Source organism: Salvelinus alpinus, chromosome 31 (genome assembly GCF_045679555.1).
Source record: "Salvelinus alpinus chromosome 31, SLU_Salpinus.1, whole genome shotgun sequence".
NCBI classification, from domain to species: domain Eukaryota; kingdom Metazoa; phylum Chordata; class Actinopteri; order Salmoniformes; family Salmonidae; genus Salvelinus; species Salvelinus alpinus.
In genome coordinates this window covers 30,284,946-30,308,759 of record NC_092116.1, presented here as the reverse complement: position 1 = coordinate 30,308,759, position 23,814 = coordinate 30,284,946, and the positions used below count along the sequence as shown (strand labels likewise).

At 44.6% G+C, this 23,814-nt stretch overlaps 1 protein-coding gene across 1 annotated transcript in view; it reads right to left on the bottom strand.

Annotated features, from left to right (window-relative positions):
* Positions 1 to 21,673, bottom strand: part of LOC139561256 (transmembrane protein 151A) — a 33,075-nt gene extending 11,402 nt beyond the window's left edge. The window contains exon 1 of the mRNA XM_071378241.1: positions 21,147 to 21,673. Within this exon, the coding sequence (XP_071234342.1) occupies positions 21,147 to 21,218 (72 nt within the window). The 5' untranslated portion in view covers positions 21,219 to 21,673. The remainder of the gene's footprint in view (positions 1 to 21,146) is intronic.
* Positions 21,674 to 23,814: the final 2,141 nt, after the last annotated feature.

The window sequence follows — 23,814 nt, the reverse complement described above, 5'->3', positions numbered from 1 at the left end:
GTCAAATATGCTTCCTTTAAAGATAAAATAATGGTTAAAAGCCTGGGTAAAAGACTTGCTGGGATCAAAATTGGCATGAATGACCAGATCCCGAAGGAAATTGCAGAACGGCGTAAAGTTCTGTATCCAATTAGATAGATTTTTTAAAAATAGATTAAAAGGGAAACGAGTAGCTCTTGTCATCGATAAACTATATATTGATAACCAGTTGTTCAGAGACACAGTTGTTCAGAGACACACACACACTCTCCGTTACAGTAATGTCCAGTAACAGTAATGTCCAGTAACAGTAACGTCCAGTAACAGTAATGTCCAGTAACAGTACCATCCAGTAACAGTAATGTCCAGTAACAGGAATGTCCAGTAATGTCCAGTAACAGTAACGTCCAGTAACAGTACCATCCAGTAACAGTAATGTCCAGTAACAGTAATGTCCAGTAACAGTAACGTCCAGTAACAGTAACGTCCAGTAACAGTAATGTCCAGTAACAGTACCATCCAGTAACAGTCATGTCCAGTAACAGTAATGTCCAGTAATGTCCAGTAACAGTAACGTCCAGTAACAGTAACGTCCAGTAACAGTAACGTCCAGTAACAGTAATGTCCACTAATGTCCAGTAACAGTAACGTCCAGTAACGTAACGTCCAGTAACAGTAACAGCCAGTAACAGTAAAAGCCAGTAACGTCCAGTAACAGTAACGGCCAGTAACGTCCAGTAACAGCCAGTAACGTCCAGTAACAGTAACGGCCAGTAACAGTAACGTCCAGTAACAGTAACGGCCAGTAACGTAACGTCCAGTAACGTCCAGTAACAGTAACGTCCAGTAACAGTAACGGCCAGTAACAGTAACGGCCAGTAACAGTAACGTCCAGTAACAATAACGTCCAGTAACAGTAACGTACAGTAACAGTAACGTCCAGTAACAGTAACAGTAACGTCCAGTAACGTAACGTCCAGTAACAGTAACGTCCAGTAACAGTAACAGTAACGTCCAGTAACGTAACGTCCAGTAACAGTAACGTCCAGTAACAGTAACGTCCAGTAACAGTAACAGTAACGTACAGTAATGTAACGTCCAGTAACAGTAACGTCCAGTAACAGTAACAGTAACGTCCAGTAACAGTAACGGCCAGTAACAGTAACGGCCAGTAACAGTAACGACCAGTAACAGTAACGGCCAGTAACAGTAACGGCCAGTAACAGTAACGGCCAGTAACGTAACGTCCAGTAACCGTAACGTCCAGTAACAGTAATGTCCAGTAACAGTAATGTCCAGTAACAGTAATGTCCAGTAATGTCCAGTAACAGTAACGTCCAGTAACGTAACGTCCAGTAACAGTAATGTCCAGTAACAGTAATGTCCAGTAACAGTAACGGCCAGTAATGTCCAGTAACAGTAATGTCCAGTAACAGTAATGTCCAGTAACAGTAATGTCCAGTAACAGTAACGTCCAGTAACAGTAACGTCCAGTAACAGTAATGTCCAGTAACAGTAATGTCCAGTAACGGCCAGTAATGTCCAGTAACAGTAACGTCCAGTAACAGTAACATCCAGTAACAGTAACGTCCAGTAATGTCCAGTAACAGTAACGTCCAGTAACAGTAACGTCCAGTAACAGTAACATCCAGTAACAGTAATGTCCAGTAACAGTAATGTCCAGTAACAGTAATGTCCAGTAACAGTAATGTCCAGTAACAGTAACGTCCAGTAACAGTAACATCCAGTAACAGTAACGTCCAGTAATGTCCAGTAACAGTAACGTCCAGTAACAGTAACGTCCAGTAACAGTAACATCCAGTAACAGTAATGTCCAGTAACAGTAATGTCCAGTAACGTCCAGTAACAGTAACATCCAGTAACAGTAATGTCCAGTAACGTCCAGTAACAGTAACATCCAGTAACAGTAACGTCCAGTAATGTCCAGTAACAGTAATGTCCAGTAACAGTAACATCCAGTAACAGTAATGTCCAGTAACATCCAGTAACAGTAACGTCCAGTAATGTCCAGTAACGTAACGTCCAGTAACAGTAATGTCCAGTAACAGTAACGGCCAGTAATGTCCAGTAACAGTAACGTCCAGTAACAGTAACATCCAGTAACAGTAACGTCCAGTAACAGTAATGTCCAGTAACGTCCAGTAACAGTAACATCCAGTAACAGTAACGTCCAGTAACAGTAATGTCCAGTAACGTCCAGTAACAGTAATGTCCAGTAACGTCCAGTAACAGTAACATCCAGTAACAGTAACGTCCAGTAACAGTAATGTCCAGTAACATCCAGTAACAGTAACATCCAGTAACAGTAACGTCCAGTAACAGTAATGTCCAGTAACGTCCAGTAATGTCCAGTAACAGTAACGTCCAGTAACAGTAATGTCCAGTAACGTCCAGTAACAGTAACATCCAGTAACAGTAACGTCCAGTAACAGTAACGTCCAGTAACAGTAACGTCCAGTAACAGTAACGTCCAGTAATGTCCAGTAACAGTAACGTCCAGTAACAGTAATGTCCAGTAACGTCCAGTAACAGTAACGTCCAGTAACAGTAATGTCCAGTAACAGTAACGTCCAGTAACAGTAACGTCCAGTAACAGTAATGTCCAGTAACGTCCAGTAACTGAAAAAGAGGAGAGAGAGAGGAGAGAGACGAGAGAGAGGAGAGCGACAGAGAGGGGAGAGAGAAGAATGGGGGAGGTTTGACATTGATGTGCTAATGTTGTCTGTAATGTCTGTCTGTGTTATGGTGAGAGGGAGGCAAGGAAACAACAGACCAGATGAAGAAAGAGAGGAAGTCACCAGAGCCCTCACCGAATCAAAATCAAATCAAATGTTATTGGTCACATACACATGTTTAGCAGCTGTTATTGTGGGTGTAGCGAAGTGCTTGTGTTTCTAGCTCCAACAGTGTAGTAGTATCTAACAATTCACAACAAAACACACAATACCCACAACCTAAAAGTAAAAGAAGGAATATATGCATGTAAATATTCGGATGAGCAATGTTGGAGTGGCATAGACTAAAATAATAATAATAATATAGTATAGACATATGAGATGAGTAAAGCAAAAATATGTAAACATTATTAAAGTGACTAGTGTTCCATTATTAAAGTGACTAGTGTTCCATTATTAAAGTGACTAGTGTTCCATTATTAAAGTGACTAGTGTTCCATTATTAAAGTGACTAGTGTTCCATTATTAAAGTGACTAGTGTTCCATTATTAAAGTGACTAGTGTTCCATTATTAAAGTGACTAGTGTTCCATTATTAAAGTGACTAGTGTTCCATTATTAAAGTGACTAGTGTTCCATTATTAAAGTGACTAGTGTTCCATTATTAAAGTGACTAGTGTTCCATTATTAAAGTGACTAGTGTTCCATTATTAAAGTGACTAGTGTTCCATTATTAAAGTGACTAGTGTTCCATTATTAAAGTGACTAGTGTTCCATTATTAAAGTGACTAGTGTTCCATTATTAAAGTGGCCAGTGATTTCATGTCTATGTATTTGGGGCAGCAGCCTCTAAGGTGTAGCGTTACGTAACCGGGTGGAAGCAGCCTAGTGATGATCTTGAGATAGAAGCTGTTTTTCAGTCTCTCGGTCCCAGCTTTGATGCACCTGTACTGACCTCGCCTTCTGGATGATAGCGGGGTGAACAGGCAGTGGCTCGAGTGGTTGTTGTCCTTGATGATCTTTATGGCCTTCCTGTGACATCGGGTGTTGTAGGTGTCCTTGAGGGCAGGTAGTTTGCCCCCGGTGAAGCGTTGTGCAGACCGCACCACCCTCTGGAGAGCCCTGCAGTTGTGGGCGGTGCAGTTGTCATATCAGGCGGTGATACAGCCCAACAGGATGCTCTCGATTGTGCATCTGTAAAGGTTTGTGAGGGTCTTAGGTGCCAAGCTGAATTTCTTCAGCCTCCTGAAGAACTAGAGCCCAGATCAGGACCTTCCTTCTTCCCCTTAGTGGAAGGCCTCTCCCTTCTTCCCCTTAGTGGAAGGCCTCTCCCTTCCTCCCCTTAGTGGAAGGCCTCTCCCTTCCTCCCCTTAGTGGAAGGCCTCTCCCTTCTTCCCCTTAGTGGAAGGCCTCTCCTGTAATTGAGTGTCAGAATCGGAGGGAGGGTGGGGGGGTGGGCATCTCTCTAAATATACAGTACAAATACCTCAGGATCTCGAGAACCCCTCTTCCTTTCGCTGAGCTGTTGACAGACAAACTGGAACACCCTGCAGGCTTCTGTTGTGTTCGTATTGTGACGATTCATTCACAAACTCCAACTGTTACATCCAGCGGAACCTGGAGAATCTCTTTTAGGCAGACCTGGGTTTACTCTGGCGGAATGGAACCAATGGATTAGTCTCCCTGCTTTCCAGGCACTCCAGGCAGGCTACATCAAACACTCAATAAGTATTGGAAAGAAAATAAGTTTGAACCAAGTCCAGATGTCCAGTCAGCACTATGTCCTTCCTTCTCGCTCTCTCTCGCTCTCTCTCTCTCTCTCTCTAGCTCCAACCCTGTGACAGCCAGCACTATGTCCTTCCTTCTCTCTCTCTCTCTCTCTCTCTCTCTCTCTCTCTCTCTCTCTCTCTCTCTCTCTCTCTCTCTCTCTCTCTCTCTCTCTCTCTCTCTCTCTCTCTCTCTCTCTCTCTCTCTCTCTCTCTCTCTCTCTCTCTCTCTCTCTCTCTCTCTCTCTCTCTCTCTCTCTCTCTCTCTCTCTCTCTCTCTCTCTCTCTCTCTCTCTCTCTCTCTCTCTCTCTCTCTCTCTCTCTCTCTCTCTCTCTCTCTCTCTCTCTCTCTCTCTCTCTCTCTCTCTCTCTCTCTAGCTCCAACCCTGTGACAGCCAGCACTATGTCGACAATCTGCAACAGCTCTGATAACTTGTCTCCCCACACACCACTGCTGACTGCAAGGCCTATCTGTGAGAGGTGCCAAAGATTAAGGGCATTCTATACCTCTCCACCCCCCCATCCCTCTCCCTCTCGCTCTCTCTACCCCCTCTATCTCTCTCTCTCCACCCCCCTCTATCCCACTCTCTCTGCACCCCCTCTACCCCTCTTCCTTTCCACCCTCTCCACCCCCTATCCCTCATCCTCTCTATCTCCAACCCCTCTCTCTTCCCTCCATCCCCCTCTCTCCATTCCCCTTCTCTCATCCCTCTTCCTCTCTATCCCTCTCGCTCTCTCCATTACCCTCTTCCTCACTCTCGCTCTCTCCATCCCCCTCTTCCTCTCTTTTTCCAAACACCTGAAACTGATTTTTTTCCTTCAATCTAGAGACATTAATTATATGTAAAAACAAATATGTATATTTTTCTGCATATGTAAGCATACAGTGGTTCCTCAATTAAAAAATTTGAGTTTATGCCGCGACCGTTTGTGGTAGATGGTGGCATTCTGTCATTGCACCACACTATCACAAGAGGAAGTTAGAACGCAGATCTATTGGTAGTCTAAACTGTGGCACAAATTGATTATATTTTCCTAAATTAATGAAGGTGTGAATGTTTTCAGTCCGAGAGTCTCTTCTCTGGCACTAGAGTCCTGCATCAGGCAAGAAAATGATTTCCTGGCGGGTGGTCCTGGAGTTGAGCAAGAACTTGAGTAAATACAATGGCGCAAAATGCACTTGACATGTGGAATGACGATTTTCAAAAAATATGTACGGTGGGCTTTTGGTTTCTCTCCTACTAAAAACAGAAATAAATAATTCTAAATAACAAACTGTCTTTATTTACCACTGTGTGAAAGACTGACATCTATATAAATCTATATAAAGTGAGTTTCTGAAACACGGAGTCCTTTGCTGACACGAAGAAGAAACTGAATGGAAGGGAGTCCAGCGAGGAGAGGGAGGGGAAAAAGACTGCCCATATTATCAAGACCTGAACTACTTCATTTATTTATGAAATGTACTCGTTTATTTGGGCAATTTAATACATTTGTCAGCATAAAACTGAGTGACTCACTCATTCGCGGCTTTGGATCAAAATAAATAAGTACCAACATCGTTTCTGATAGATAAATAAATGTTTTGACCAAGTTAATCTGCTTATGTTGTGTGTTCAATTATTTGTGACATTGTGGTCACAATGAAGAATGTAAACAAACTAAATCCTTGTCACGGCTGTCGTAGGAAGGAGACCAAGGCGCAGCGTGATAAGCGTACATTCTTATTTATTTATAGAACGAACACTGAACAAAACGAACAAAATAACAAATCGAACCGTGAAGCTAATATGGCTAGTGCAGACAGGCAACTAAACATAGAATAAGAACCCACAAAACCAAAAGGGAAAATGGCAACCTAAATATGATCCCCAATCAGAGACAACGATAAACAGCTGCCTCTGATTGGGAACCAATTCAGGCCACCATAGACCTACATATGCCTAGACTTACAAACACCCCATGACATACAAAAACCCCTAGACAATACAAAACAAGCATACCCACCCTCGTCACACCCTGACCTAACCAAAATAAATAAGAAAACATAGATAACTAAGGTCAGGGCGTGACAGTCCTATTCATAATAAATAATCAGATGCGTGTTGCAAGCTTGTAATTTTTGTAAGATTTTATTTTATATTTTTAGACAATACAAAACATACACATACAAACATCAACTACATCACACCTCCATCTCCAGACCAACTACATCACACCTCCATCTCCAGACCAACTACATCACACCTCCATCTCCAGACCCACTACATCACTCTCTCCAGACCAACTACATCACTCTCTCCAGACCAACTACATCACACCTCCATCTCCAGACCAACTACATCACACCTCCATCTCCAGACCAACTACATCACACCTCCATCTCCAGACCAACTACATCACACCTCCATCTCCAGACCAACTACATCACACCTCCATCTCCAGACCAACTACATCACACCTCCATCTCCAGACCAACTACATCCCACCTCCATCTCCAGACCAACTACATCACACCTCCATCTCCAGACCAACTACATCACACCTCCATCTCCAGACCAACTACATCACACCTCCATCTCCAGACCAACTACATCACACCTCCGTCTCCAGACCAACTACATCACACCTCCATCTCCAGACCAACTACATCACACCTCCATCTCCAGACCAACTACATCACACCTCCATCTCCAGACCAACTACATCACTCTCTCCAGACCAACTACATCACACCTCCGTCTCCAGACCAACTACATCACACCACCATCTCCAGACCAACTACATCACACCTCCATCTCCAGACCCACTACATCACACCTCCATCTCCAGACCCACTACATCACACCTCCATCTCCAGACCAACTACATCACACCTCCATCTCCAGACCAACTACATCACACCTCCATCTCCAGACCAACTACATCACACCTCCATCTCCAGACCAACTACATCACACCTCCATCTCCAGACCAACTACATCACACCTCCATCTCCAGACCCACTACATCCCACCTCCATCTCCAGACCCACTACATCCCACCTCCATCTCCAGACCAACTACATCCCACCTCCATCTCCAGACCAACTACATCACACCTCCATCTCCAGACCAACTACATCACACCTCCAGACCAACTACATCACACCTCCATCTCCAGACCAACTACATCACTCATCTCCAGACCAACTACATCACACCTCCATCTCCAGACCAACTACATCACTCATCTCCAGACCAACTACATCACACCTCCATCTCCAGACCAACTACATCACACCTCCATCTCCAGACCAACTACATCACACCTCCATCTCCAGACCAACTACATCACACCTCCATCTCCAGACCAACTACATCACACCTCCATCACCAGACCAACTACATCACACCTCCATCTCCAGACCAACTACATCACACCTCCATCTCCAGACCAACTACATCACACCTCCATCTCCAGACCAACTACATCACACCTCCATCTCCAGACCAACTACATCACACCTCCATCACCAGACCAACTACATCACACCTCCATCTCCAGACCAACTACATCACACCTCCATCTCCAGACCAACTACATCACACCTCCATCTCCAGACCAACTACATCACACCTCCATCTCCAGACCAACTACATCACACCTCCATCTCCAGACCAACTACATCACACCTCCAGACCAACTACATCACACCTCCATCTCCAGACCAACTACATCACACCTCCATCTCCAGACCAACTACATCCCACCTCCATCTCAACTACATCACACCTCCATCTCCAGACCAACTACATCACACCTCCATCTCCAGACCAACTACATCACACCTCCATCTCCAGACCAACTACATCACACCTCCATCTCCAGACCAACTACATCACATCTCCAGACCAACTACATCACACCTCCATCTCCAGACCAACTACATCACATCTCCAGACCAACTACATCACATCTCCAGACCAACTACATCACATCTCCAGACCAACTACATCACATCTCCAGACCAACTACATCACATCTCCAGACCAACTACATCACACCTCCATCTCCAGACCAACTACATCCCACCTCCATCTCCAGACCAACTACATCACACCTCCATCTCCAGACCAACTACATCACACCTCCATCTCCAGACCAACTACATCACATCTCCAGACCAACTACATCACACCTCCATCTCCAGACCAACTACATCACATCTCCAGACCAACTACATCACATCTCCAGACCAACTACATCACTCTCCGCCACACGGCCTCAAACTGCACCGTTTTGTTTCTCTCCGTCGCCCACAAACACGTTCAACATTTAGATAATAAAGCATTTAAAGGCTGACATTGGTTGATTTTCATTTTTTAAGTATATGTTTTTTCAAGATTGACGAGAAAAGTACTGCACCCTTATATGCCGTGTCTTGAAACATGCAAACAGACTAATGATTAAAAGTTAGTTTCCAGTGTAATACTTCTGACAGCTAAATGTCTACCTCCGCCCACAACTGTTGGACTTTATAACATTCCCAGAAGGCATGGATTATCATAACCTGATGAAAAATGATGAACCTGGTAATTTAATTTAATATAAAATATATTTAATATATTTAATATACTGCATATGGATTTAACCTTCTGAATGAATGATTATATTGAAGATAGAAGCCGCCTCTTTAATGAGTTCCGAGAGCCGATCCGTTACAAAACAAAATAATGTATGTTTATTAACTGTTAATTGTTTATTAATTGTTTTTATGACTACACACAGTAGGCTAATATTCCTCTTTTCCTTGCATTAATTAATTTGTCTGCATGTCTATTCAACATTTGGCTAAAAGGAAACCATATTGAACAGCTGCAGTACCAGTGACGACACATATGGAATCACCTAGTAACAAAAAAAAGACCAGTCAAAAGCTTGGACACACCTACAGTTTTTCTTTATTTTTACTATTTTCTACATTGTATAATATTAGTGACGACATCAAAACTATGAAATAACACATGGAATCATGTAGTAACCAAAAAAGTGTACAACAAATCAAATGTTTTTCAAATATTTTTAGATTCTTCAAAGTAGCCACCCTTTGCTTTGATGACAGCTTTGCACACTCTTGGCATTCTCTCAACCAGCTTCGTGAGGTAGTCACCTGGAATGCATTTCAATTAACAGTCTTGTCATTCTCTCAATAGCAGAACAATAGACTGTTGCCGAGTTTAGGGGCTTTAAATGTATTAATGGATGTTAGCGAGGTAAGTCACTTCACCCGTCTCTTTTGCATAGCCCACCAAATACACGGGTTTCTAACCATATCTGGATGGATCCATAACGAATTACTATGGGAATAAATATCACTGAATGACAGAATAAAGTATGATAATGCAATTGAAGACAACAAATTGTTACTTACTGAAACACCCAAAGTCATCCAATTGTTATCATAGGATTTTGAAGCAATAGCCAACCCGCGTGTGGTCAACTATTTCAGCACCGTTTCACGCTGCCTTGAGACAATCATGGGGACTGGTCTTTTTCGGGAATCATTCATTAGCCTACAATTAGGGTGTGGAAATTTTAGGATTATTTTGCTCTTCACTCGCAGTCGCTTAGTAGCCTAGGCCTACTCCCGACCGGTAACGTTGTACAGCGCCATATTATCCTAACTGAAACCCTGAGGCCTACTCCCAACCGGTCACGTTGTACAGCGCCATATTATCCTAACGGAAACCCTGAGGCCTACATAGGCTACAGTAAGAAATGCATTTTCGTTTTTTCTTGGAATAGAAACGCCATAATATTAATCAATTTAACTGAGCGACGTTTCAGTATAAACAAGAAATACAACATTAATTTACAAACCAATTACAATCAATCGCATATAGTCTGTTCTAACAAAAATAGGTTTTAAAGTCTCTAGTGCAGCCAATATTAAAAACAATCAAATGCATTCGTGAATTCAATCTCTTTAGCCGACATGTTGAGGTTTATTCATTGTATAAGTGTTCAAGGATCCCTTTGTTATTTAGTTTTATAACTAAAATGCTTGACTGTATTTAACGACATGGATGACTTGTATGTTGTGTGATGACATGCACAAATGAGTGAATCATTGATTGATATCCTGTATATTGAAATACAGTAGGTCTTTTTGACAATAAGTAAGTTACACTAAGACAGCTACAGTAAACAGGACTGTTAGGCCGTCAGCTCCATGTTCTTTCAATAACTCAGCTTCTCACAGACGCCCTCTGGTGGTCGAAACTAGCTTCAACGGCAACAATGGCTGTCAGTAAAATACTATGACTTCATGCACTTCAACATTCCACACAATTCCTCAGCACCCCACCAAGCTCTGCTGCAGTATGATGCAACTTTTACAGGAAGAATCCCTGTACCTCTCCTCAAAGTACTCCCATACAGGACTTCGCTGCTGTCGCTTGACATTTTCCTGACATTTTTCCAACTTTTCCAATGACGTAGTGGTCGATTGGACTCCAAAATAATTGATCCTCGACTCCTGGTGATGACTCTTAAGATTCAGTATTTTTGGAACGGAGGAGACTGATTAGTTGCGTACTTTCGAGAACACAAACACTTGCATTTTTCAAAAGCGAGCTAGCGAGGGACAGAGAGGGAGGGGAGGGCCACAGTATAGTCGGGTCAGCCACCAGACAGACAGAACCGTGCACTAGGCTTATCTATCAGTATAGGCAGGTCAGCACCCAGTCAGAACCGTGCACTGGGTCTATCTATCAGTATAGGCAGGTCAGCACCCAGTCAGAACCGTGCACTGGGTCTATCTATCAGTATAGGCAGGTCAGCCACCAGTCAGAACCGTGCACTAGGTCTATCTATCAGTATAGGCAGGTCAGCCACCAGACAGAACCGTGCACTAGGCTTATCTATCAGTATAGACAGGTCAGCACCCAGTCAGAACCGTGCACTAGGCTTATCTATCAGCAATCAATAGCTGTTTTTCAATTTCTTGGCTTACAATGTCTAGCAACTTCAGTAAAGCAGGGTCAATCATCAATGAATAAGCTATGATCTTCTACACGCAACAGACCGAATACTGAACAACACACTGGCATCATTAGCGAAGAGAAAGAGCAGGCAGGCCAGCGTGAGGGAGGAGAGAGCAGGCAGGCCAGCGTGAGGGAGGAGAGAGCAGGCAGGCCAGCGTGAGGGAGGAGAGAGCAGGCAGGCCAGCGTGAGGGAGAAAGAGCAGGCAGGTCAGCGTGAGGGAGGAGAGAGGAGGGGGCAGGCAGGCCAGCGTGAGGGAGAGAGAGCAGGCAGGCCAGCGTGAGGGAGGAGAGAGCAGGCAGGCCAGCGTGAGGGAGGAGAGCGCAGGCAGGTCAGCGTGAGGGAGGAGAGAGCAGGCAGGCCAGCGTGAGGGAGGAGAGAGCAGGCAGGCCAGCGTGAGGGAGGAGAGAGCAGGCAGGTCAGCGTGAGGGAGGAGAGAGGAGGGAGCAGGTAGGCCAGTGTGAGGGAGAGAGAGGAGGGAGCAGGCAGGTCAGTGTGAGGGAGGAGAGAGCAGGCAGGTCAGCGTGAGGGAGAGAGAGCAGGCAGGTCAGCGTGAGGGAGGAGAGAGCAGGCAGGCCAGCGTGAGGGAGGAGAGAGGAGGGAGCAGGCAGGCCAGCGTGAGGGAGGAGAGAGCAGGCAGGTCAGTGTGAGGGAAAGAGAGGAGGGGGCAGGCAGGCCAGCGTGAGGGAGAGAGAGCAGGCAGGTCAGTGTGAGGGAGGAGAGAGCAGGCAGGTCAGTGTGACAGAGGAGGGAGCAGGCAGGTCAGCGTGGGGGAAGAGAGCAGGCAGGCCAGCGTGAGGGAGGAGAGAGCATGCAGGTCAGCGTAAGGGAGAGAGAGCAGGCAGGTCAGCGTGAGGGAGAGAGAGCAGGCAGGCCAGCGTGAGGGAGAGAGAGCAGGCAGGTCAGCGTGAGGGAGAGAGAGCAGGCAGGCCAGCGTGAGGGAGGAGAGAGCAGGCAGGCCAGCGTGAGGGAGGAGAGAGCAGGCAGGCCAGCGTGAGGGAGGAGGGAGCAGGCAGGTCAGCGTGGGGGAGGAGGGAGCAGGCAGGTGAGTGTGAGGGAGAGAGAGAGAGGAGGGGGCAGGCAGGCCAGCGTGAGGGAGAGAGAGAAGGGAGCAGGCAGGTCAGTGTGGGGGAGGAGAGAGCAGGCAGGTCAGTGTGAGGGAGAGAGAGGAGAGAGCAGGCAGGTCAGTGTGAGGGAGAGAGAGAGCAGGCAGGCCAGCGTGGGGGAGGAGGGAGCAGGCAGGTGAGTGTGAGGGAGAGAGAGGAGGGGGCAGGCAGGCCAGCGTGAGGGAGAGAGAGAAGGGAGCAGGCAGAACAAATCGTATGCATATGTCTTGGTAATCTGTATCTTGCAATGTCTTGTCTAGCATGCCTCTCAAATTCACCAGGCATTTACAGCCTATCGTCTAGTTAGGCTATAACATGGAAAATAATATGTTTTGTGATTACCGCACTGTAATGGCTTCCGGGTATCTAGTCATGAGGTTGTAAAGGTTGGGAATCTATCTGGGCTAAAAACAACTTCATTACAATTGCTAGGCGGCTAGTAGTATTACAGAGAAACAACTATCATTTATTATTTTATTCCATTTTTTGACGAAAAATAAAATCTTTACAACAGGATAAATCTGAGAGGGCATGTGCCCCTGTTCCCCCTATGGGTGTGACACCTCTGACAGAAACCTTAGTGACAAACAAGAGAGAGAGACAGACAGAGAGAGATACAGAGGAAAGAGAGAGACAGAGAGAGAGAGAGACAGAGAGAGAGAGAGAGAGAGAGAGAGACACAGAGAGAGAGAGACTTTGGCAATGTTAACATATGTTTCCCATGCCAATAAAGCCCCGTGAATTGACATAGTTTTTTTTATTGAATTGAGAGAGACAGAGACAGAGAGAGAGAGATACAGAGAGCGAGAGATACAGAGAGAGAGATACAGAGAGAGATACAGAGAGAGATACAGAGAGAGAGACAAAGGAGAAGCCAGAAAAAAGACAGATTGTCCCTCCCAGGGAACCGTACTACTGCCAAAAAAAACAGCCTCTTTTTCCTCTGTTGTGATTTGACACTGACTGCACCATGTGTATGTTTCCTGTGTCATCTCCAAACATTCACATCTAGGGTACGTGTCCATCTACGAGCCTAGATGATGTCACCACTGACAGTTGGCTACCACGTGTTTTCTAGCCTTTCTGTGTGAGGTCATCGGGCAAAATGTTTAGCAGAGAAAAATACAACTGTCAGTAAAACCGTTAGTTGCCATTTTACAACAACAACAACAACAGAAAAGGCCCTAAACGATTGGCAGGAGAAGAGGTTTTCTCCCTCTATTTCACGATCGACAGTTGAATCAGCTGGATTCTGATTGGCTATAATTAGTGGACTCGAAGTGCGTTGGTTGGCGAAGCAGGGAGGAAGGGAGCGAGCAACAGAGTGGAAAACAGATGGCTCACGGTATGGAATATAATAAATCAAGAAACGGTAAACGGACAAAACTGACAGCTGAGAACAATGTTTATATCTTCAAAAATGTTCAGTTTGCCTCTCTCTCTCTCTCCCGTAAAAATGTTCAGTTTGCCTCTCTCTCTCTCTCCCGTAAAAAAATCACTAACCTACACGTCTGCTGCCAAAGGCTTTCTTCAAACATGACTAGCCCTCCCCCTTATAATTGATATTAGTCGAGACGGGGATCCCTTGAGAAATCTAATTTAGTGAGAGAGGGGGAAGCAGATAGCAGTGGTGTGTATTCATGGAAGCCAAGGGAAGCCAGGCTTCCCCAAACAAATTGGGGGGAAAAAAACAACAACAACAAAAAAACATTTTAGCCAGGTAGCCTAGGACAACAAAAACTAAAAGTGTGTACTGTATAACAGAGTGATAGACCGTTTACTGTATAACAGAGTGATAGACCGTTTACTGTATAACAGAGTGATAGACCGTTTACTGTATAACAGAGTGATAGACCGTTTACTGTATAACAGTGTGATAGACCGTTTACTGTATAACAGAGTGATAGACCGTTTACTGTATAACAGAGTGATAGACCGTTTACTGTATAACAGAGTGATAGATCGTTTACTGTATAACAGAGTGATAGACCGTTTACTGTATGACAGAGTGATAGACCGTTTACTGTATAACAGTGTGATAGACCGTTTACTGTATAACAGAGTGATAGACCGTTTACTGTATAACAGAGTGATAGACCGTTTACTGTATAACAGAGTGATAGACCGTTTACTGTATAACAGAGTGATAGACCGTTTACTGTATGACAGAGTGATAGACCCTTTACTGTATAACAGAGTGATAGACCGTTTACTGTATAACAGAGTGATAGACCGTTTACTGTATAACAGAGTGATAGACCGTTTACTGTATAACAGAGTGATAGATCGTTTACTGTATAACAGAGTGATAGACCGTTTACTGTATGACAGAGTGATAGACCGTTTACTGTATAACAGAGTGATAGACCGTTTACTGTATAACAGAGTGATAGACCGTTTACTGTATAACAGAGTGATAGACCGTTTACTGTATAACAGAGTGATAGACCGTTTACTGTATAACAGAGTGATAGATCGTTTACTGTATAACAGAGTGATAGACCGTTTACTGTATAACAGAGTGATAGATCGTTTACTGTATGACAGAGTGATAGACCGTTTAGGCAACATCAAAGAGAAGAGGTCATTTGTGTTTCACTACAAGTAGGGTGAGTCAACATGTTTTTTCAACTTGCATGCTCAAACACGCACACGCACGCACACACACACACACGCACGCACACACACACACACACGCAAACACACACACAGACAGACAGAGAAATCAGTACCATGGACAGCCACGTCATATTTAGCTTACGTTGGACTAAGTCATTTTTTGGTATCTTTTAGTTGTCACTGTGTTAGACTAATCAGAGGTGATTAGATGATGTGGAAATGGTGCTGGACTAGTGAAGGAAGCTCCTGTATACTTTGCGACGTGAGGTAACTAAATCAACAGTTGTTTAGTAGTCTGAAACTGTTGGAAACTTGAACTTGATGCTGTAGGTCTGGTAACTGTTGGGTAACGTGAACTTGATGCTGTAGGTCATGTAACTGTTGGGAAAACGTGAACTTGATGCTGTAGGTCATGTAACTGTTGGGAAACGTGAACTTGATGCTGTAGGTCTGGTAACTGTTGGGAAACGTGAACTTGATGCTGTAGGTCTGGTAACTGTTGGGAAACGTGAACTTGATGCTGTAGGTCATGTAACTGTTGGGAAAACGTGAACTTGATGCTGTAGGTCTGGTAACTGTTGGGAAACGTGAACTTGATGCTGTAGGTCATGTAACTGTTGGGAAAACGTGAACTTGATGCTGTAGGTCATGTAACTGTTGGGAAACGTGAACTTGATGCTGTAGGTCTGGTAACTGTTGGGAAACGTGAACTTGATGCTGTAGGTCATGTAACTGTTGGGAAACGTGAACTTGATGCTGTAGGTCATGTAACTGTTGGGAAAACGTGAACTTGATGCTGTAGGTCTGGTAACTGTTGGGAAACGTGAACTTGATGCTGTAGGTCTGGTAACTGTTGGGAAACGTGAACTTGATGCTGTAGGTCATGTAACTGTTGGGAAAACGTGAACTTGATGCTGTAGGTCTGGTAACTGTTGGGAAAACGTGAACTTGATGCTGTAGGTCTGGTAACTGTTGGGAAACGTGCTAAATGTTTCGTGGACTTCACAAGACAGATGTCGCTCTCTGGTTTAGTGATGAAACAAAAGTGTGGTTGACTTTACTCTGCCACTGTGTCTTCTTATTGTCTCGGCCTTAAGGCCTGTACAGTATATCACGGTGTCAAGACGCATCAACTAACAGGTTAGAGAGCAAACAACGCTACTATCACAACACACGGGTTGTAAGAGGACGGAGAGATGGAGGGAGAGAGAGAGACGGAGAGAGAAAGAGATGGAGGGAGAGGACAGCGAGATGGAGGAGGAGAGAGACGGGGGAGAGATGGTGAAGACAGAGAGATGGAGAGATGGTGAGGACAGAGAGATGGAGGGAGAGATAGACGGGGGAGAGGACAGAGAGATGGAGGGAGAGAGAGAGACGGAGAGAGAGAGAGAGAGAGAGAGAGAGATGGTGAAGACAGAGAGATGGAGGGAGGGAGAGATGGTGAGGACAGAGAGATGGAGGGAGAGAGCGACGGGGGAGAGGACAGAGAGATGGAGGGAAAAATGGAGGCAGAGGACAGAGCGAGATGGAGAGAGGACAGAGAGAGATGGAGAGAGAGGACAGAGAGAGATGGAGGGAGAGGACAGAGAGATTAAGGAATAGAGAGATGGTGAGGTAGGTAGATGAGGCAGGGAGCAGCGGTTGTGGCAGGGAGACTGCAATGCAGACATGCAGCAGACTGCACAGGAAATATGGAGCGGGAGATGGAGGGAGAGAGAAAAGGAACGGGGGAGGGATGCAGGCATGGCTGAGGATGGAGAGATGGGAATATCAGCCTACCAAAATAAACATCCAGGCTGTTGTCTTGAGTAGGACTACTTCTATATGCTGTGGAATAGGACAGGCTACTGCCTATTGATAATGTGTTTAGGACAGGTTACAGCTGCCTAATCATAATGTGTTTAGGACAAGCTACTGCTGCCTAATCATAATGTGTTTAGGACAGGCTATAGCTGCCTAATCATAATGTGTTTAGGACAGGCTACAGCTGCCTAATCATAATGTGTTTAGGACAGGTTACAGCTGCCTAATCATAATGTGTTTAGGACAGGCTACAGCTGCCTAATCATAATGTGTTTAGGACAGGTTACAGCTGCCTAATCATAATGTGTTTAGGACAAGCTACAGCTGCCTAATCATAATGTGTTTAGGACAGGTTTCAGCTGCCTAATCATAATGTGTTTAGGACAGGCTACAGCTGCCTAATCATAATGTGTTTAGGACAGGCTCCAGCTGCCTAATCATAATGTGTTTAGGACAGGCTACAGCTGCCTATTCATAATGTGTTTAGGACAGGCTACAGCTGCCTAATCATAATGTGTTTAGGACAGGCTCCAGCTGCCTAATCATAATGTGTTTAGGACAGGCTCCAGCTGCCTAATCATAATGTGTTTAGGACAGGCTACAGCTGCCTATTCATAATGTGTTTAGGTCAGGCTACAGCTGCCTATTCATAATGTGTTTAGGACAGGCTACAGCTGCCTAATCATAATGTGTTTAGGACAGGCTACAGCTGCCTAATCATAATGTGTTTAGGACAGGCTACAGCTGCCTAATCATAATGTGTTTAGGACAGGCTCCAGCTGCCTAATCATAATGTGTTTAGGACAGGCTCCAGCTGCCTAATCATAATGTGTTTAGGACAGGCTACAGCTGCCTAATCATAATGTGTTTAGGACAGGCTACAGCTGCCTAATCATAATGTGTTTAGGACAGGCTACAGCTGCCTATTCATAATGTGTTTAGGACAGGCTACAGCTGCCTAATCATAATGTGTTTAGGACAGGCTCCAGCTGCCTAATCATAATGTGTTTAGGACAGGCTCCAGCTGCCTAATCATAATGTGTTTAGGACAGGCTACAGCTGCCTAATCATAATGTGTTTAGGACAGGCTACAGCTGCCTAATCATAATGTGTTTAGGACAGGCTACAGCTGCCTATTCATAATGTGTTTAGGACAGGCTACAGCTGCCTAATCATAATGTGTTTAGGACAGGTTACAGCTGCCTATTCATAATGTGTTTAGGACAGGCTATAGCTGCCTAACCATAATGTGTTTAGGACAGGTTACAGCTGCCTATTCATAATGTGTTTAGGACAGGCTACAGCTGCCTAATCATAATGTGTTTAGGACAGGCTACAGCTGCCTAATCATAATGTGTTTAGGACAGGTTACAGCTGCCTGGTCATAATGTGTTTAGGACAGGCTACAGCTGCCTAATCATAATGTGTTTAGGACAGGCTACTGCCTAATCATAATGTGTTAAGGACAGGTTACAGCTGCCTATTCATAATGTGTTTAGGACAGGCTACTGCTGCCTATTGATAATGTGTCTAGGACAGGCTCCAGCTGCCTAATCATAATGTGTTTAGGACAGGCTCCAGCTGCCTAATCATAATGTGTTTAGGACAGGCTCCAGCTGCCTAATCATAATGTGTTTAGGACAGGTTACAGCTGCCTAATCATAATGTGTTTAGGACAGGCTACAGCTGCCTAATCATAATGTGTTTCAGAGGGCTGCATCAAACAGCCTGAAATACACTACATGGCCAAACGTATGTGGACACCCCTTCAAATTAGTGGATTCTACTATGTCAGCCACACCCGTTGCTGACAGGTGTATAAAATCGAGCACACAGCCATGCAATCTCCATAGACAAACATTGGCAGTAGAATGGCCTTATTGAAGAGCTCAGTGACTTTCAAAGTGGCACCGTCATAGGATGCCACCTTTCCAACAAGTCAGATCGTCAAATTTCTGCCCTGCTAGAGATGCCCCGTTCAACTGTAAGTCCTGTTATTGTGAAGTGGATTAATTTAGGAGCAGCAACGGCTCAACCGCAAAGTGGTAGGCCACACAAGCTCACAGAATGCGACCACCAAGTGCTGAAGCGTGTAGCTCATAAAATGTGTCTGTCCTCGGTTGCAACACTCACTACCGAGATACAAACTGCCTCTGGAAGCAACGTCAGCACAAGAACTGTTCATCGGGAGCTTCACGAAATGGGTTTCCACGGCCGAGCAGCCGCACACAAGCCTAAGATCACCATGCTCAATGTCAAGTGTCGGCTTGAGTGGTGTAAAGCTCGCCGCCATTGGACTCTAGAGCAGTGGATACGCGTTCTGTGGAGTGATGAATCACGCTTCGCCATCTGGCAGTCCGATGGACGTATCTTCGCCATCTGGCAGTCCGATGGACGTATCTGGGTTTGGCGGATGCCAGAAGAACGCTACTTGCCCCAATGCATAGTGCCAACTGTAAAGTTTGGTGGAGGAGGAATAACGGTCTGGGGCGTTTTTTCATGGTTCAGGCCTCTTAGTTACAGTTAAGGGAAATCTTAATGCTACAGCATACAATTACATTCTAGACGATTCTGTGCTTCCAACTTTGCGGCAACAGTTTGGGGAAGGCCCTTCCTGTTTCAGCATGACAATGCCCCCATGCACAAAGCGAGGTCCATACAGAAATGGTTTGTCGAGATCGGTGTGGAAGAACTTCACTGGCTTGCACAGAGCCCTGACCTCAACCCCACTGAACACCTTTGGGATGAATTGGAACGCCGACTGCGAGCCAGGCCTAATCGCCCAACATCAGTGCCCGACCTCACTAATGCTCTTGTGGCTGAATGGAAGCAAGTCCCCACAGCAATGTTCAAACATCTAGTGGAAAGCCTTCCCAGAAGAGTGGAGGCTGTTATAGCAGCAAAGGGGGGACCAACTCCATATTAATGCCCATGATTTTGGACCAGCAGGTGTCCACCTACTTTTGTAGTACCATGTAGTATATTATATGGAGAGCCATTATAGTGCCTGTAAGAGTATTTAGACACTTAAAACTAGTCGTTTCGAATTGTTCACTTTTTTGTTTGTTAATTTAATCTAGTTTATCGACAACATGCGGCATGTCCACGCTCAGACATAATGTAATTTACAGTAGGCCCCTATATGTAGGCCATAATTGTAAATAAGAATTTGTTCTTAACTGACATGCCAAGTTAAATAAAGGTTAAATTAAATAAATAAATATATATCAGTATGAATGTTATGTCCACATACTTCTGGTCATGTAGTGTATATAAGGTGAGTGAAATAGGGCACCTTGCTTTTCACTGCCCTTTCATCCGCACCGTGGTAATGTTTTGTCCCTATCTGGATGTGCTATAGGCAACATTAGTTTCCCCTTTAACTAAACACATCTTGTGGAAAATTTCAAACAATACTAATAGGCTATAGTCAGACTATGTTTAAAAAAAAAATTGAATTAACCAATAATGTATGTTGATGCTCCTACTATGTACAATATTCAATTATGTTTCCATATGATAACAATAGCCTAATATATTTAATATGCCATAAACTATAGTTTTTTTTTTTTTACAGTTTCACTCAATTCATTCTAATTAACTTAATCATTATGACACACCCTTCATTGTTGTCATTGGTTCGAGCATTCATGACATCACCCTGAAGAAGGCACAGAGATGCAGAAACGTTGGTGTTTTTTTTTTTACCCAATAAATGACTGGGAGTTTATATATAGAGCGTGTGACTGTGTTTATTTTTATAGCTTATAGTTTATATTCCACGTTAGTCAGCACCTCTACATAAAATACGTTTCTCTGGGTGTGTGCCAGCTCATGTTTTTTATAGGACTATAGACCTACCATCCCTATAAATTGGCAATTCATTTGTAGGCTAAAAGTGTTGAGTAGGCCAAGACATGCATCTTCAGTCACGTGTTATCATCTACAGTAAAACTTGCACCATCACCCATGACAACAAGGCCACCGGAAGCAAAGGTGTCAAATCTATAAAAACTAAGGATAAACTAAAAAGGCGCGTCTGATCTATTGATGGACCTTAAAGACAATTAGGCTAAGCGCGCCTGTCCCCCATGTAGCCTATACACCCAGTCATTCAGCCAGTCAGTCAGTCACACCGCAGTGTTCCCCTACCTCCTCTCTCCCTGCTCGGTCTTCTAAGGTCTCCTCTCCTGTCTCCGGTGGTACTGGCACCTCCGTCTGCATGTTATCTTTCCTCTTCCACCCTGACACGTGCCCTACCGTTAGCCCTACGGTTAACGGTGCCAGGGATGTGGACCCACCCCAGCAGTGGCGGCCCTGGACAGAGGCTGGGACCACCTCCTCGGCACGGAGGGAATCACCCCATCCGTCACCGGTCGAGATCCGGTTTCACTGTAGTGATGACAGTACAGCCTGCGGCAAATGCGCATAATCCACGCCGATTGAAAGTCGTCTCTGTCGGGATCAGAAGAGTTCATTCACCCGGTGCCTCTCGGTTCTTCTTCACGCCTTCCATGGTTTGATTAATTCACCTTTCCCATGCAAACATAGCATAGATTAGATAAAAACCCACATTTCTTCCGTTAAAGATTAGATTAACGCCTGTTCGTTAGTCCTGTGCGCTTCAGTGTTTGGCGGTGATAACCGTGATGCTTCTAGGCTTCGTTCTAGACGCAGGTGGGGCGGTGTGTGTGCATACGCTCGAGATGACTAATGCTGAGTTCATGTGCTATTCGGAATTAGAAAACTCTGAAATGTCCAACTTGCTAACTGGTTGTTCAATCGGTTAGCAAGTCGAACATTTCCGAGTTTCCTAGTTCCGACTAGCACATGAACGCGGCAGGAGCCAACGGTTACTGTTTCGTTCAGAGTGAGCACGAGGGGCAGGCACGAGAGCGCTGATGTGAAAGATGGATGGGTAGGAGGAGGATGTGAAGGCAGACAGCGATCTCGGTAAAAGGCAAAACCAGGAACAACCGATTCCTTTTCTATGGTAAACAGTTTATTCTCTGAATTAAAATAAATAAATAACAACGATAAAACCCATCTCTGGTAGTTATTTTCTTTCTATTTTGTCTCCTTAGAACTAGAAGGTTCCACCTACTCATCCTTCTGCTTGCCCACCGACGTCGCCCACCACCTGAGCATATAGCCAACATACATTAGAGATGCGCAGGTCAGCTGTTTGTTCACCTGGTCACCAGCATTTGCTAATAACAACATTCTCAACCGTATAATTATATGTGTTCAAGTGAACATTTGAGACATGCAAATAGCCTACCGAAAAGCATAAGCAGAAACGTAGGACTAGGAGGTTGCGGATGTGTTATTAGCAATTGTGGGTGAGGGTGACCAAACAGCTGACCCATGCATCACTAATCCACCACAGGAGGTTGGTGGCACCGTAATTTGGGAGGACAAGCTCGTGGTAATGGCTGGAGTGGAATGGTATCAAATACATCAAACACATGTAATCCACACAGTATTTCATGACCCTAAAACCGCCAACCACACACTTCGGGAACTCTTATACGGAACTCACTTCGGAACTCTTATATACGGCTATACAAACAAGTCATATCACCATGATTTACATGACTCATCATTAACTCTGGTTCCTGTATGTGACTGACCAATATCTCACAAGGTTTCTTCTCTCAAAACTGAGAACTTGAAACTGAGATACCTCTTTCGGTTCTCAAAACAATGTTCTGGGCGTACTGACAAATTGCTTATACTTATAGTGAGGATCCCTCCAAGGCACAATCAGTCACTCGCATTAATCCAGTGAAATTAGTCGGCAGAAAAGCAACTGTGTACAATCTGATACACACAAATATAACATGTTCCCTCACAGTCCTTTGGGTGGTGGACCATTCTAGATGCACACCGGAAACTGTTGAGCATGAAAAACCCAGCAGTGTGTCACGTTCCTGACCTTATTTCCTTTGTTCAGTCTTGTTTAGTTGGTCAGGACGTGAGCTGGGTGGGCATTCTATGTTATGTGTTCCTAGGTTGGGTTTATTGTTTGGCCTAATATGGTTCTCAATCAGAGGCAGGTGTTTGTCATTGTCTCTGATTGGGAACCATATTAAGGTTGACTGTTTTCACTGTTTATTTGTGGGTGATTGTTGCCGTGTCTGTGTTTGTTTCGCCACACGGTACTGTTTTCGTTCGTTTGTTCACGTCGTTTATTGTTTTTGTATTTTGTCAAGTGTTTTTCGTCTTCGTTGATAATATTAAATTATGTATTCAAACCACGCTGCGCTTTGGTCCGATCCTTGCTCCTCCTCAGACGAGGAGGAAGACGAGCGTTACACAGTGTTGCAGTTCGTGACACAAACCGGTGTGCCTGGCACCTACTACCCTACCTTCTGAGTCACGCACATCCATGTCTCAAGGATTAAAAGTCCTCCGTTAACCTGTCTCCTCCCTAATGGCGGGTTTAGCATGGAAATCTTGGTGGGGCAAACACAATTTTTTTAAATGCATACCAGCAAAGCCACTACACAACACAAAACAATACATTCATTGCACTACTATAACGGTGACAAACGGTGCCCACAAACTGTTAACATAAAGCTGTCCCAACAGCAGAGTCCCAACACGTTACCACTGCTACAGCTGGCTTTCAGCAGAGCCTTGTCTGACAGGGAAACAGTTCATTCAGCCTCATTTACTGCCTTTTAAGAAAACATAGCTGATATGGCTGACTTGCTGAAACAAATGTGTTTTTTTCTTCTGACAATTGAGATGTACAAACTATGGCATCAGGGGACGACGAGTGGTAAGAGGCAATTCGTAATTTCGATTAAGACAT